General features: G+C 35.9%; 2 protein-coding genes across 4 annotated transcripts in view; one reads left to right on the forward strand and one right to left on the reverse strand.

Moving 5' to 3' along the window:
* LOC142337634 (dynein axonemal heavy chain 7-like) overlaps positions 1-14,026 on the forward strand; it is a 291,470-nt gene that overhangs the window by 189,345 nt on the left and 88,099 nt on the right. The gene's annotated exons all lie outside the window — the stretch shown is intronic.
* LOC142337937 (NF-X1-type zinc finger protein NFXL1-like) overlaps positions 5,215-14,026 on the reverse strand; it is a 62,127-nt gene continuing 53,315 nt past the window's right edge. The window contains exons 12-13 of the mRNA XM_075387571.1: positions 12,128-12,358; positions 5,215-5,262 (exon numbers count right to left, since the gene is read on the reverse strand). Of these exons, the coding sequence (XP_075243686.1) occupies positions 5,230-5,262; positions 12,128-12,358 (264 nt within the window). The 3' untranslated portion in view covers positions 5,215-5,229. The remainder of the gene's footprint in view (positions 5,263-12,127; positions 12,359-14,026) is intronic.

Genomic DNA, 14,026 nt, shown 5'->3' on the forward strand with positions numbered 1-14,026 from the left:
TAAGGGGAGCGAGGGGGGGGGGGGGGGGGTGGGAAACAGCTTGTTGGGGCGGGTGTGGTAGGGCAATAGTGGATAGTGGGGGGGGTCAACAGTGGGGGTTCCTTCAACCTCTAAGAACCGCCCCTCACACCATAAGTATATGGCTCCAAAACAGTTTGAGCTGAAACAGAGCTGAAAGGCTCTAAGAGCACATAATGCCCACTGGGCGCTACCTGTTTATACCGTTTTTGAGGACAAAGTCAAAAGCCTCAGACAAAAAAGCGGTCAAGCGAAAAATCGCATAGAAAAAAGACCGACAGTACTAATATAATTGCTACAAACTTTGAGAACAATGCTACGTTTGAGAGCAATTAATCAAGGAGAGCTACGAGAAAAATTCAAGTAGCCAATAAATTTCCGCTATAGAAATCCGATTTCTTCTAAAGAACTCGGATTATCTTGAGCTGCGTTATAACTTAATCACGGGGATTTATTGGTTTATCTCGCACGTGTTTGTATTTTGACATTGCATGTAGTCAGTACATTGGGCAAATTTGTTGGATGAATTCACGTTCATTCCGTTCAAACAGTCATTGAGATCTAGGGGACAAACAGGAATGCAACTATGAGCACTAATTGGACGGGGGATGTAGATCCTGAAAATTATATTCTTTTCGCAATCAAAAACTATAATTTCAGGACGAGAGCAACTTAGATCACTCAAAATGAAATTTGAAAGAGCAAAAAAAAGATCAACATGTTTACAATAATTGCTTCAAACTCCGTTCGAGTGCAATTAAACATGCCTGAATAACATTGTATAATATCATCAGGAACAACTCAGGATCTCGATTGTATTTTTGTAGTCTACTTCAGTCGGCGGGGGATGTGTTCACTACACATATTCACATGGCATTAATATGGACAAATAATTTGCCATAAAAAAGATACCGGGTAAATTGCCTTTGTGTTTATCTCAGTTTCCTGATTTAAAAAATAAAACGCTTAAACTGCCCTAATTGGCGCTCAAAAGTCTTCATAAGTAACATTTTCTCCTTGGATTAAGGACTTCCGAGCAATAGCAGGAAACTAAACGCCCACTCGATGCCAGATCATACAATACTCAAACAAGTAAAACCGTGCATCTCATTTGAAAACAAATGTACACTTGTTCGGATAACCCCACTAAATGAGCACTTGTCATTCTCGATCTATTCCGTTTGTGCCCCCCAAGCTTAGTTAATGCATATTATTCGAGCCCCGCAGACACACGTGTTATATTTTAACAATGATTTAATATGTAATGGCAAGTGCTCTCTAACTGGGGGAAAGCATAACGTATTGGGGGAGGGCACAAACGCAAAAGATCCGTCGATCGAAGTTCCATAGAATTCAAGATCCGATTCTCTATTCACTTCAATCAATCTTCAGAGGTTTTCCAGTCAATGAAGTTTTTCACATGTCGTTTATCATGAATTAAGTTTGATTTCTAAACCAAAAGCAAATTGTAAGAGCAGAAATTATAATACCATAACAGCCGAGTGATTAATGTTTCAGTCGAATTCTCTGGAAGTCGATAGCTCGAACCCCTCTCCTTGGTCGTAGTTTTTTTGAGACCATAAAAAATTGCCTAGACTATACCCCCTCTGAATTAAACAGGCCCCGCCTGTCGATCTAGAGCAAATTGTCCGACGTTAGTTGGTTCATATTTTTTAATTGCATTTTCACTTAGTAGCAATTTGTTTTTTGTCAACGAATAAATGACAAAATTTTAAAAAATTTGTTAAAATGACAAAAAATTAAAAAAAAACTGCTAAAATTTGTGGTAAAAAAAGTTGAATACTAATCCATGGCCATAAAACACTTTCCAGTAACTTATTATTATCAAACCCTAACAGCGATTTTCTACTAGGCTGAAAAACCTTAATAACGACAAAAGTCAATTGAAAAAATTGCAAAATTTGTAAAAAAAAAAATGCTCAATTTCGTGGTTTTAAAATCCTGAAAAGCATTCCATTACACTTGAAAACATTACCCAAACCTATTGTCAAACCGTAGAGAAGGTTCCTCTGCTCCTGACGCTGGAGAAACCTAAAATTCGGCAACAATTTTCAAAAAATTGAAAAAAATTAGTATAAAATTGCGTGTTTTTAGAGATCGGTTGTTCGTCAGTAGCCACGGGGGGGGGGGGGACCAGGGGGTTTAAGGGGAGCGAGGGGGGGTGGGAAACAGCTTGTTGGGGCGGGGGGTGGTGGGGCAATAGTGGATAGTGGGGGGGGGGTCAACAGTGGGGGTTCCTTCAACCTCTAAGAACCGCCCCTCACACCATAAGTATATGGCTCCAAAACAGTTTGAGCTGAAAGGCTCTAAGAGCACATAATGCCCACTGGGCGCTACCTGTTTATACCGTTTTTGAGGACAAAGTCAAAAGCCTCAGACAAAAAAGCGGTCAAGCGAAAAATCGCATAGAAAAAAGACCGACAGTACTAATATAATTGCTACAAACTTTGAGAACAATGCTACGTTTGAGAGCAATTAATCAAGGAGAGCTACGAGAAAAATTCAAGTAGCCAATAAATTTCCGCTATAGAAATCCGATTTCTTCTAAAGAACTCGGATTATCTTGAGCTGCGTTATAACTTAATCACGGGGATTTATTGGTTTATCTCGCACGTGTTTGTATTTTGACATTGCATGTAGTCAGTACATTGGGCAAATTTGTTGGATGAATTCACGTTCATTCCGTTCAAACAGTCATTGAGATTTAGGGGACAAACAGGAATGCAACTATGAGCACTAATTGGACGGGGGATGTAGATCCTGAAAATTATATTCTTTTCGCAATCAAAAACTATAATTTCAGGACGAGAGCAACTTAGATCACTCAAAATGAAATTTGAACGAGCAAAAAAAAGATCAACATGTTTACAATAATTGCTTCAAACTCCGTTCGAGTGCAATTAAACATGCCTGAATAACATTGTATAATATCATCAGGAACAACTCAGGATCTCGATTGTATTTTTGTAGTCTACTTCAGTCGGCGGGGGATGTGTTCACTACACATATTCACATGGCATTAATATGGACAAATAATTTGCCATAAAAAAGATACCGGGTAAATTGCCTTTGTGTTTATCTCAGTTTCCTGATTTAAAAAACAAAACACTTAAACTGCCCTAATTGGCGCTCAAAAGTCTTCATAAGTAACATTTTCTCCTTGGATTAAGGACTTCCGAGCAATAGCAGGAAACTAAACGCCCACTCGATGCCAGATCATACAATACTCAAACAAGTAAAACCGTGCATCTCATTTGAAAACAAATGTACACTTGTTCGGATAACCCCACTAAATGAGCACTTGTCATTCTCGATCTATTCCGTTTGTGCCCCCCAAGCTTAGTTAATGCATATTATTCGAGCCCCGCAGACACACGTGTTATATTTTAACAATGATTTAATATGTAATGGCAAGTGCTCTCTAACTGGGGGAAAGCATAACGTATTGGGGGAGGGCACAAACGCAAAAGATCCGTCGATCGAAGTTCCATAGAATTCAAGATCCGATTCTCTATTCACTTCAATCAATCTTCAGAGGTTTTCCAGTCAATGAAGTTTTTCACATGTCGTTTATCATGAATTAAGTTTGATTTCTAAACCAAAAGCAAATTGTAAGAGCAGAAATTATAATACCATAACAGCCGAGTGATTAATGTTTCAGTCGAATTCTCTGGAAGTCGATAGCTCGAACCCCTCTCCTTGGTCGTAGTTTTTTTGAGACCACAAAAAATTGCCTAGACTATACCCCCTCTGAATTAAACAGGCCCCGCCTGTCGATCTAGAGCAAATTGTCCGACGTTAGTTGGTTCATATTTTTTAATTGCATTTTCACTTAGTAGCAATTTGTTTTTTGTCAACGAATAAATTGTATGCTTAGCGCTATTTATTTCCAAAAAGTTGCAGTGCAATTTATACTAAGTCTTTTGTTCGTCGGTTTTAGTCACTTTGTTCCTAAGTGTAATTTATCAGAAAAGTTGTGCTTTCAATGATAAATAGTATGATGTGAGCAAAGAATTCAATATCTGGTGATAGAGAAGCATGGTAATGGCTTTCAAGTAAAAAAAAATAGCTGCGTTGATGTAAGCTGAGCACAGCCTTCTTGTAATACTGATGCTTTTTTTGTATTGTCAGCTGACTCTTTGATTTTACAATATTTCACACTGAAAAGTCAAAATGATGCACGTCGCAATTTCACACAAAAGTTTTTCGGGTCATTTGCTTGATTAGTTATTTGCCACTTTTCCCTTAGCATAAATTATAAGACGTTTTTTGTGCTTTTTAACGCGTAGTGGACAATTCGCCGCATTTGAACAAAAACTTTTCTCCTTCGGCGAAATTTCATTTTGCACCTACTTGTTCTGCGCTCACCAGAATAATCCACGAAAAGCCACTCTTTCTCTGTTTTTGTCTTTTGTTAAACATTGTGGTACTGGTCCAGGCACCGTATTGACCTACAATCTATATCACCACCGATTAAAAAGCCCGGTGGTCGCCATACCTCATTTCCGAGTTGTAAAAAATAATCACATTTGATTCGTATACTATTACTCCTCTTTATGTAGTGAAAACCGATAGATAACCAATACTCATCTGTGTCAAAAAATCACCAAAACATTTCTACAAGACTATAGTAATTGCTACAAACTTTCTTTGAGAGCAATTAATAATTTGTCAGTGCTTGTGAATTCTGTCAATTTATTAATTGCCAGTGCTTTATTTCGATTTCCGAAAACTTTCCTTTTTCCAAGCCTATCAACAATTTATTGGGTTAAAACAAGAAGGCACCACAACTGGCCCCTTTCCATTATGTTACCTCCTTTCGTACATTTCTTAAATTATCATTTCCAGTAAGAACTCATTAACCAGTTATCATTCACATGATTATCACTTACTGTCTCAGATTCAGTGGTAACAACTGAATTCTGGTTTTCATAGAATGTGGTGTATATTGAATGAGAAACAAATCCAATTTGAGAATTAAATCCCGTCCGTTTGAGAACATATTATATGGAAGGAGAAAGAATTCAACCAAGCAGATTCCAAATACACGACAACTGTATTACGAAAAACTTTGTCAAGTAAAATGAGACGCAGCTCAGCATCGTCCAACTGTATACTTGTGTACAATGGTGATCAGCCCACAAGAAGTGTTTATAAGTAAAGAAACCACATAGACAGCAATGGTTGAAGTTAGTCCACACTTACCATTCGAAATGACAAGCTCTAAAATTAAAAATTAACTAAAATCAACTTAATGATCCAACACTTAAAATGAACAACTGGATAATTTTTCGGCCCTTGAACTGTGTGCAATTTACCAAAACTTCAGTCACGGTTGACTGAATTTTGTTATTAGTTTTAATTCAAAGAACTATAGTCCAACTAATGATCAAGGTCGAAAAAATCTTATGATACAAAACACAACAGACAAACGTGGCGCGAATTGCTCTCAAACAACCAGCGAGCGGTTAGCTTCGGTAGTAACCAGCTTGGTTTAGGGTGGCGGGGTTAGGGGCATGGGGGACTCAACAGCGGCGGGGGTCCACGGGAGGTCAAGCCCGCTGAGCTGAGTTACGGCGTGAAGTGGGGTTGCACGGGGTGAAGTAAGGCGAGGGGGTGTCAAACTTACCGCTTCCTCACACCATAAATTTCTGTCTCCTAAACAATTTCAATACTTACTGCCCTACGGGCCTTGCTGATTTATGCCGTTTTCAGGACGAAAAGTCAAAAGGGCAAAAGGGGTCAGTTAAAAAATTGGTCAAGCGAAAAACCGCATAAAAACATAGCCGGAAGAATTCCGGAGAGACCCGAAGCCTCAACATAACCATAAATACAACCAAAAAAGATCTTTCATCTTAGTAATGATTCTTTGCCTCACCATCGTTCACTGCAAAATTGGTAAAAATTAAATCCCTGTCGTAGCGAAAAAAAAATAAGCATTGAAATCATTGCAGCCAGTAAACAAATAACGAGTCATTCAGAAACCATACAAAACTACAGAGAATTATATCTGCAGACAAACCTTTCACAGAAAACTCAGGAACTTCAAACCTTACTATTAGAAATATTTCTGATATCTTGAAAAAAAATGGTCCAAAATATTTAAGACTGATAAAAGATTAGTTCAAAATTTTACCAGGCTAAAATTGTCACCAAAAAATCAGAACTATGCATTTACCTCTGCGACCCGAAAACACAGGGAAAGCATCAGCCAGATATCAATCTGAAATATAACTAGCAGATTGCCGGAAAATGGCCGCCATTGATTCCCATAACCCCGATTCGGACTGAGAGAACAGACAGGGAAAAAATTGATTATGTACAAAACTTTAAAGTGCAAAATATTTTCATTGCATTCTGCTTGATTTCATGGGGTTATCCAAACCTACAATCATTAGAGACGGTAAAGAAGACTTATAAGAAAAAAGTTCAAGTAGAGGGTATCTAGAATTGGGCTTTAAGGGTTTATACCATATCTAATTTCGTTTTTGATACTGGTTGTTCATTTTAGATTACTTCGCTGAGCAACTACCACTTAAAAGCACTTTAAGCAGAATAAAAGCAGAATGAAACAAGCCTGGAGAAGTCAAAAAGATTTCATTTAAACTGTCGAAAAAGAGGCAAAACGATGTAAAGCGAAACAAATTTTCATTCGACGAAATTAGGAGCGCAATATTAGCCTGCTGAGAAGATAAAGGCGGTTATTAAAAATTAACCTCTATTACAGAAAAAATGAAAAAAGAAAATTTAGGTCTGAAAAACAATGATTTCTAACAGCTGCATAGCACTAAAGGAAATCAAAAACAATTTACAAATCTGAAAAATTATAAGGAAAAAGGTTTAATCTAAAATCTTTTTATTAACGCCTAATACAGCGGAAATGAAACTCATGCTACAGGTTATGACAAAAACTCGTTATATATGGCTCGTTGCCATAGAGCCATAAATGTGCCAAACGATAGTGTGGAGGCTACGGACATATTGTAAAAAAGTTTTTAAAAAATTTGTTTCCTAATTACTCTCGTAATTTGTCTCGTAATTTGTTTCGTAATCTTCATAATTTTGGAGGTTGAAAATCAATTTTTAAAACATAAGTACAAAAAGTTCATTTCATTACGTAGCATTGGAGGTTCAACAAACAATACATAGTCACCCTCCTGTCGAAAGCAAACAGAAACCAAATGTTCGAAACGTTGAAAATATTATAATTCCGATTACGAGACAATTGCAAACTTCAAAAAATTTACGCCAAAAAATAAGTTGATCATCATTAACACAAAATTTAAATGCCTGTTCGCGCACAGAAGCCTTATTCTAGAAAATCAAATCAAATTCTTAGGAAAAAACCTAGAAAATGGGAAAACAAAATAACCAAAATCGGAAGAGTATGTATGCCACAAAACACCTTATGTCCGAAAAAGCGTCCAATTCAACAATTATCACAGAAAGGTTGCCATATATACTAATTACAAAACAGTATCTTCAGGGATTCAAAATACAAATTATTGCAAATTATTAACAAAACCGACTAACGTCGGGCGAAATGCCCTCAATTGACCGGCGAGCGGTTGGCTTCATTACGTAGTCACTGTTTAGTGACGCTAGCTTTATCTTGATTGAAGGGGCGTGAGGTTAGGGTAATAGACGATGACATCACGCCACATATCAGCCGCTGAAGTGCGGCATCAACAAAAGAGTTGCCAGAGATAAAAAGATGGAACGAGAAAGAGATGGAAGAGAGAGAGAGAGAGAGAGAGAGAGAGAGAGAGAGAGAGAGAGCTAGGAACATTTTCCATAATAAGATTTGACTCCTAGTTCTAGTTACCTAGTTTCCTGCAACTTCTAACTTTCTAGCCTTGTTAGTAATTGAATCATATAGGTGCAAAATCCAAACGAAGTTTCCACATTTCGCAGCGAACAAAATGAATGTTCAAAAAAACTTTTTTGTCTCTGGACTTCTGTCAATTAATCCATCTGCAAGACATAAAATGCTTCGTTGGCCAGAAATGATTATTAAAAAGGACAAAAAAATTCAAATTTTTTTTTAAAATTCAAATTTTAACAAAATCATGCTACAATTCATGATATTGATATCTTCAAAACCATTTCATTGTATCAAGAAGCTATTCAGTATTCCTACTTCAAACCTTAAACAGTTTCACTGGCTCAAAAAAGATCCAAAAACTAGGATCATGATAATAATTTTCATTTTTTCTATATTAATATTTATCAAAAAATTGACAAAACCCGAGTCATCAAAATATTTATAATCACTCCATTAACTCCAAAAACTATGCAGCGGCTTAAAATCAAACCACGGAAAAGAACCCTGGGTCCCTGGTGCACAAAAAAATTGAAAAAATTAAACATATTCAAAAAACTTGAAAAATCCATTACAACTAGAAACTAGGCAGTTACCTTTATCGAATCCTAGAGGATTTTTACTGCCAGTTGAGGCTGGAGAAACGTAAAAAAATGAAACAATTTAAAAAACTTAAAAATTATTTTAAAAAATTCAAAAATGCTAAACTTCGTGATATAAAAAGCTTGAAAACCATTCCATTAAATCTAAAAACTATTCAGTAAACTATTATCAAACCCTAGAGGAGATCTCTTGGCTCTTGAGGCTGGAGAAACACAAAAAATGAAACCATATAAAAAACTTGACAATTGCTAAAACTTTCAAAAAATGCTAAACTTCCTGATGTTCAAATCTTGAGGAACGCTTCATTACATTTAGAAACTATACAGTAATCTATTATCAAACCCTAGAGGAGGTTTCTTGGCTCTTGAGGCTGGATAAACCTAAATACCGACAAAAATTTTTGAAAACCTTGAAATACAAGAATAAAAAAATCGCTAAAATTCGTCATATTTAAAATGTGCCAACTTGAAAATTGCCAAAAAAAGATTTCAGAAATACTGAACTTCGGGATGTTAAAATCTTACAAAACATTCCATTACATCTAGAAATCACGCAGTAACCTGTTATCAAATCCTAGAGGAGGCTCCTTGTCTGCTGAGGCTGGATAAATTCGAAAAATGACAATTTCAAAAAACTTGAAAATGGCAAAATTAATCAAATAATCGATACAATTTGCAATATTAAAAAAATGAAAACTAATCCATGGCAAATAAAAATATTTCAATATCTTATTACGAAACTTTTAAGGGGGTTTTCTGACAGCTGGTTCTAGAAATACTAGAAAAATGACAAAAAAATGTCAAAAATTTAAAAAAAAATTGCAAGTTTTGTCCAAAAAATGCGTATATTCGTGATGTTAAAATCTTTGAATAACATTACATTAAATCTAGTAAATCTAGAAACTACAAAGTAACCTATTATCAAAACCTAGAGGAGGCTCCTTGGCTCTTGAGGCTGGAGAAACGTTAAAGAAAATGAAACAATTTAAAAAACTTGAAAATTGCAAAAAAAAATTTCAGAAATGCTAAACTTCGTGATGTTAAAATCTTGAAAAACATTCCAGTACATCTAGAAATCATGCAGTAACCTGTTATCAAACCCTAGAGGAGGCTCCGTTGCTCTTGAGGCTGAAATAATTTAAAAATACGACAAAATTTCAAAAGCCTTGAAATTTATAAAAATCGACAAAATTTGTAATATTAAAAAGTTGAAAACTAATGCATGGCAAACAAAAATTTTTCAAAAACTTATTACTAAACTCTTAATGGGTTTTTCTGGCCCCTGGTTCTGGAAATACTAGAAAAATGACAAAAAATGTCGAAAATTTAAAAAAGAATTGCAAGTTTTGTCCAAAAAATGCGTATATTCGTGATGTTAAAATCTTTGAATAACATTACATTAAATCTAGTAAATCTAGCAACTATAAAGTAACCTATTATCAAAACCTAGAGGAGGCTCCTTGGCTCTTGAGGCTGGAGAAACGTTAAAGAAAATGAAACAATTTAAAAAACTTGAAAATTGCAAAAAAAAATCCAGAAATGCTAAACTTCGTGATGTTAAAATCTTGAAAAACATTCCAGTACATCTAGAAATCATGCAGTAACCTGTTATCAAACCCTAGAGGAGGCTCCGTTGCTCTTGAGGCTGGAGAAACGTTAAAGAAAATGAAACAATTTAAAAAACTTGAAAATTGCAAAAAAAATTCAGAAATGCTAAACTTCGTGATGTTAAAATCTTGAAAAACATTCCAGTACATCTAGAAATCATGCAGTAACCTGTTATCAAACCCTAGAGGAGGCTCCGTTGCTCTTGAGGCTGGAATAATTTTAAAAAAAATGACAAAATTTCAAAAGCCTTGAAATTTATAAAAATCGACAAAATTTGTAATATTAAAAAGCTGAAAACTAATCCATGGCAAACAAAAATTTTTCATTAAACTTATTACTAAACTCTTAAGGGGGTTTTTCTGGCCCCTGGTTCTTGAAAAACTAGAAAAATGACAATAAATGTCAAAAAATGGAAAGAAAATTGCAACTTTTGTCCAAAAAATTCTCGAATTAGTGATGTTAAAATCTTTAATAACATTACATTACATCTAGAAACTATACAGTAACCTATTACCAAAACCTAGAGGAGGCTCCTTGGCTCTTACGGCTGAAAAACCTTGAAGTCGATAAAATTTTTCAAAAAAAAAATTCAAGTTTTATCCAAAAAAGTTGCTAAAATTTGTCAAATTAAAAAATTGAAAGCTATTCAATGGCAAATAAAAATTTTTCAGTAATTTATTATCAAACTACCAAGGAAGTTGTCTAACCCCTGCGTCTGGAAAGCCGTGAATAATGAAAAATAATTGTCCAAAAAATTGAAAAAAAAATTGCATGTTTTGTCAAAAAAATGCTAAAATTCGTGATGTTAAAATGTTGAAACCATTCCACTACCAAAAGAAACTATGCAGTAACCTATTATAAAACCCTAGAGGAGGTTCCTTGACACCTAGGGCCTAAGCAACTCAAAAAATGATAAAAAAAAATTTTCAAAAAGCTTAAAAATGTTAAAATTAGAATAAAATTGCGTGTTTCAAAAATAGCGATTGGTTGTTCGGCAGTAGCTAGCCAGGGGTGAGGGGATGTGCAACGGGGTGATGATGGAGGAAACAGTGAGCTGGGGAGGGGTAACAGGGCGGTGGGGGTGTAAACAGTGGGGGGCATTGAACCTCTCTTCACACTATAAGTATAAGTCTCCGAAACAGTTTGAGCTGGAACAGAGCCGAAGGCTCTAAGAGCACTTAATGCCCGCTGGACGCCACCTGTTTGTCCCATTTTTGAGAACGAAAAGTCAAGTAGGCAGACGAAAAATCGGTCAAGGGAAAAATCGCATACAAAAGACCGACAGGACTAATATAATTGCTACAAACTTCGCTTGAGGGCAATTGATAACCGACTAACGTGGGGCCAACTGCTCTCAAACAACCAACTCTCAAACTGCGAGCTGTTGGCTTCGTCAGTACGTAGCCACTGATCAGTGAGGCTAGCTTTAGCTTGATTGAAGGGGCGTGAGGTTAGGGTAATAGACGATGACATCACGCCACATAACAGCCGCTGAAGTGCGGCATCAACAAAAGAGTTAAGGGGAGAGAGAGAGAGAGAGAGAGAGTGCGAGAGATAAAACGTGAACGAGAAAGAGAAGGAAAGAAATCCCAACCCATACAGAGAGAGAGAGCCAGGAATATTTTCCATGATATTGAGAACAAGTTAAATGGGTCAGACGAAAAATCGTTCAAGCAAAAAAACCATCCAAAAAGACCACAGGACTAATATAGTTGCTACAAACTTCGTTTGAGAGCAATAAAAAAACCGCATGACTAATGCGATTGCGATAAAAATGCGTTTGAGAGCAATTAAAAACTGCATTTTTAGAGCAATTAAAAACCACAATTTTTTAATGTATTCTCAGTAGCATTGATCAATTGTACACTTAGAGACTAGCAGAGCTCTAAGAGAGGTGCTCAGCGACTTAATGCCCCCCAGCCTTCACTTGGTTATCTCGTATTTAAGCACGAAAAGTTAAACGTGGTCAAGCAAAAAATTGCATTAAAAAAAACCGCAGGTTTATTATAATTCCTAAAAAATTTGCCAGCAATTAAAAGATTCTCGTTGAACATACCGTCGATTCATCCGGCGCAGTCTGAACGACATGACACGTTCTTTCACACTGGTGGTTGCCACAAGACAGCATTCGTCCGCATGGTGACCCACAGGAGTACGTCTTAGCTTTGGCACACTGTAGATTGATGCTCTCGTGCTGTCCAAAACAGGATATCTCAATTTGGGTTCTGCATGGCGGACATGGCTGCTCTACCTGACGGAATTGCACTGTCTCGTTGTTCAACAAATTCTAAAAGAAGTAAGAAGCATCAGTTAACAATAATATCGAAAAAAAATTTTTGTACAAAAACATTTTTTAGTCCGATTTATTTTGATGGCATTTTGTAGTTGAACATACTCCTGTTTCTTAGATAGAGGCTACAGGGGCTACTATCAATACCAATAAGCATAAGAGATGGTAACTCAGACTTATAGGAACGACGTTCAAATGGCGGGCATCTAAAATTGGGCTTTATGGGTTTATCCCGTTTCTATTTCTGACTTCAATTTTTTTATTCTGACTCTGTTCATTTTGAACTGCTTTGCTGAGCAACTGATGTTCAAACTCGCTTTTAGCAGAATGAGAGAAGAGAGAAACTAGCCTAGAGAATCAAAAAGATTTCACGCAAAATGCTGAAAAAGCGGCAAAATGGTAAAGCGAAAAAAAGTTCGACGAAGTAAAAAAACATAGCAGGACAAGTCCTGACGTACAATTCAAAGAATTTTCATTGACTTAACAGAAAACTAGACCTAGAACGGACTATGAATGGATTGGAAAATCAGATAAAAAAAACAAAAAAAACAGAAAATCAATGTCAAAATGATACTAGGGAGAACACAAAACCACTAGTGAGCTATGTAATTTTGATTGTAACAAAAAACTAGGTCCATAATGAGCTGTGAATGGATTGGGAAAACTATTTAGAAAAAAATCCGATCTAAAAAATCGAAAAAACAGTGAAAATCAAAGTGAAATTGCCGCATGTGAACAAAAAACCAATAGCGAGAAAGGGAATTTTTGTTCAAACACCGTTTTCTCACTCTACTTTAAATTTGGAGCAAAAAAATTTCACGCCGCAAAACCACTTGCTTTTTCGCTCCACTTCCTGTTTCGGCGTGACCAAAATCACTACTCCAATTTGACTTCAAAAATCATGAAAATGTGTGAACAGATCTTAAAAAAAAAAAGACAGCGCCCCAATACAATTCAAATTCTTTGAATTGTAAAAAACAGCAGGACAAGTCCTGACGTACAATTCAAAGAATTTTCATTGACTAAACAGAAACATAGACCTAGAACGGACCATCAATGGATTGGAAAAACCATTTAGAAAAAAAAAATCCGATCCAAAAAATCGAAAAAACAGTCTGAATCAATGTGAAATTGCCGCATGTGAACAAAAAACCACTAGCGAGAAAGCGAGTTTTTGTTCAAACATCGTTTTCTCACTCTACTTTAAATTTGGAGCGAACAAATTTCACGCCGCAAAACCACTCGCTTTTTCGCTTCACTTCCTGTTTCGGCGTGACCAAAATCACTACTCCAATTTGACTTCAAAATTCATGAAAATGTGTGAACAGATCTTAAAAAAAAACAAAGCCGGAAGAATTCCGGAAACGACTCGAAGTGGAAATCCACTTAAATTCCCTCCAACTACTCATCAGACAAAGCGTGCCTCAAATAATTTACGCTTATCTTGAAATAAAACCATAAAACAAAAAAGTAAAAAAAATCAAATCTATTAAATTATGATTAAAAATCTGATCAAATTCTGTCATAAATTGATACCCCAAAAATTATCTCTGCCACAATTACTTCATCAATATAACTAGTAACTACTAAAACCACTTATGAGATTTTTCAAATATAATTGAAGCCAAATCATGAAAAAAATAAGCTCTCACAAACAAGTTTGAC

Source organism: Convolutriloba macropyga, chromosome 4 (assembly GCF_964194025.1).
Source record: "Convolutriloba macropyga chromosome 4, txConMacr16.3, whole genome shotgun sequence".
Classification (NCBI taxonomy): domain Eukaryota; kingdom Metazoa; phylum Xenacoelomorpha; order Acoela; family Convolutidae; genus Convolutriloba; species Convolutriloba macropyga.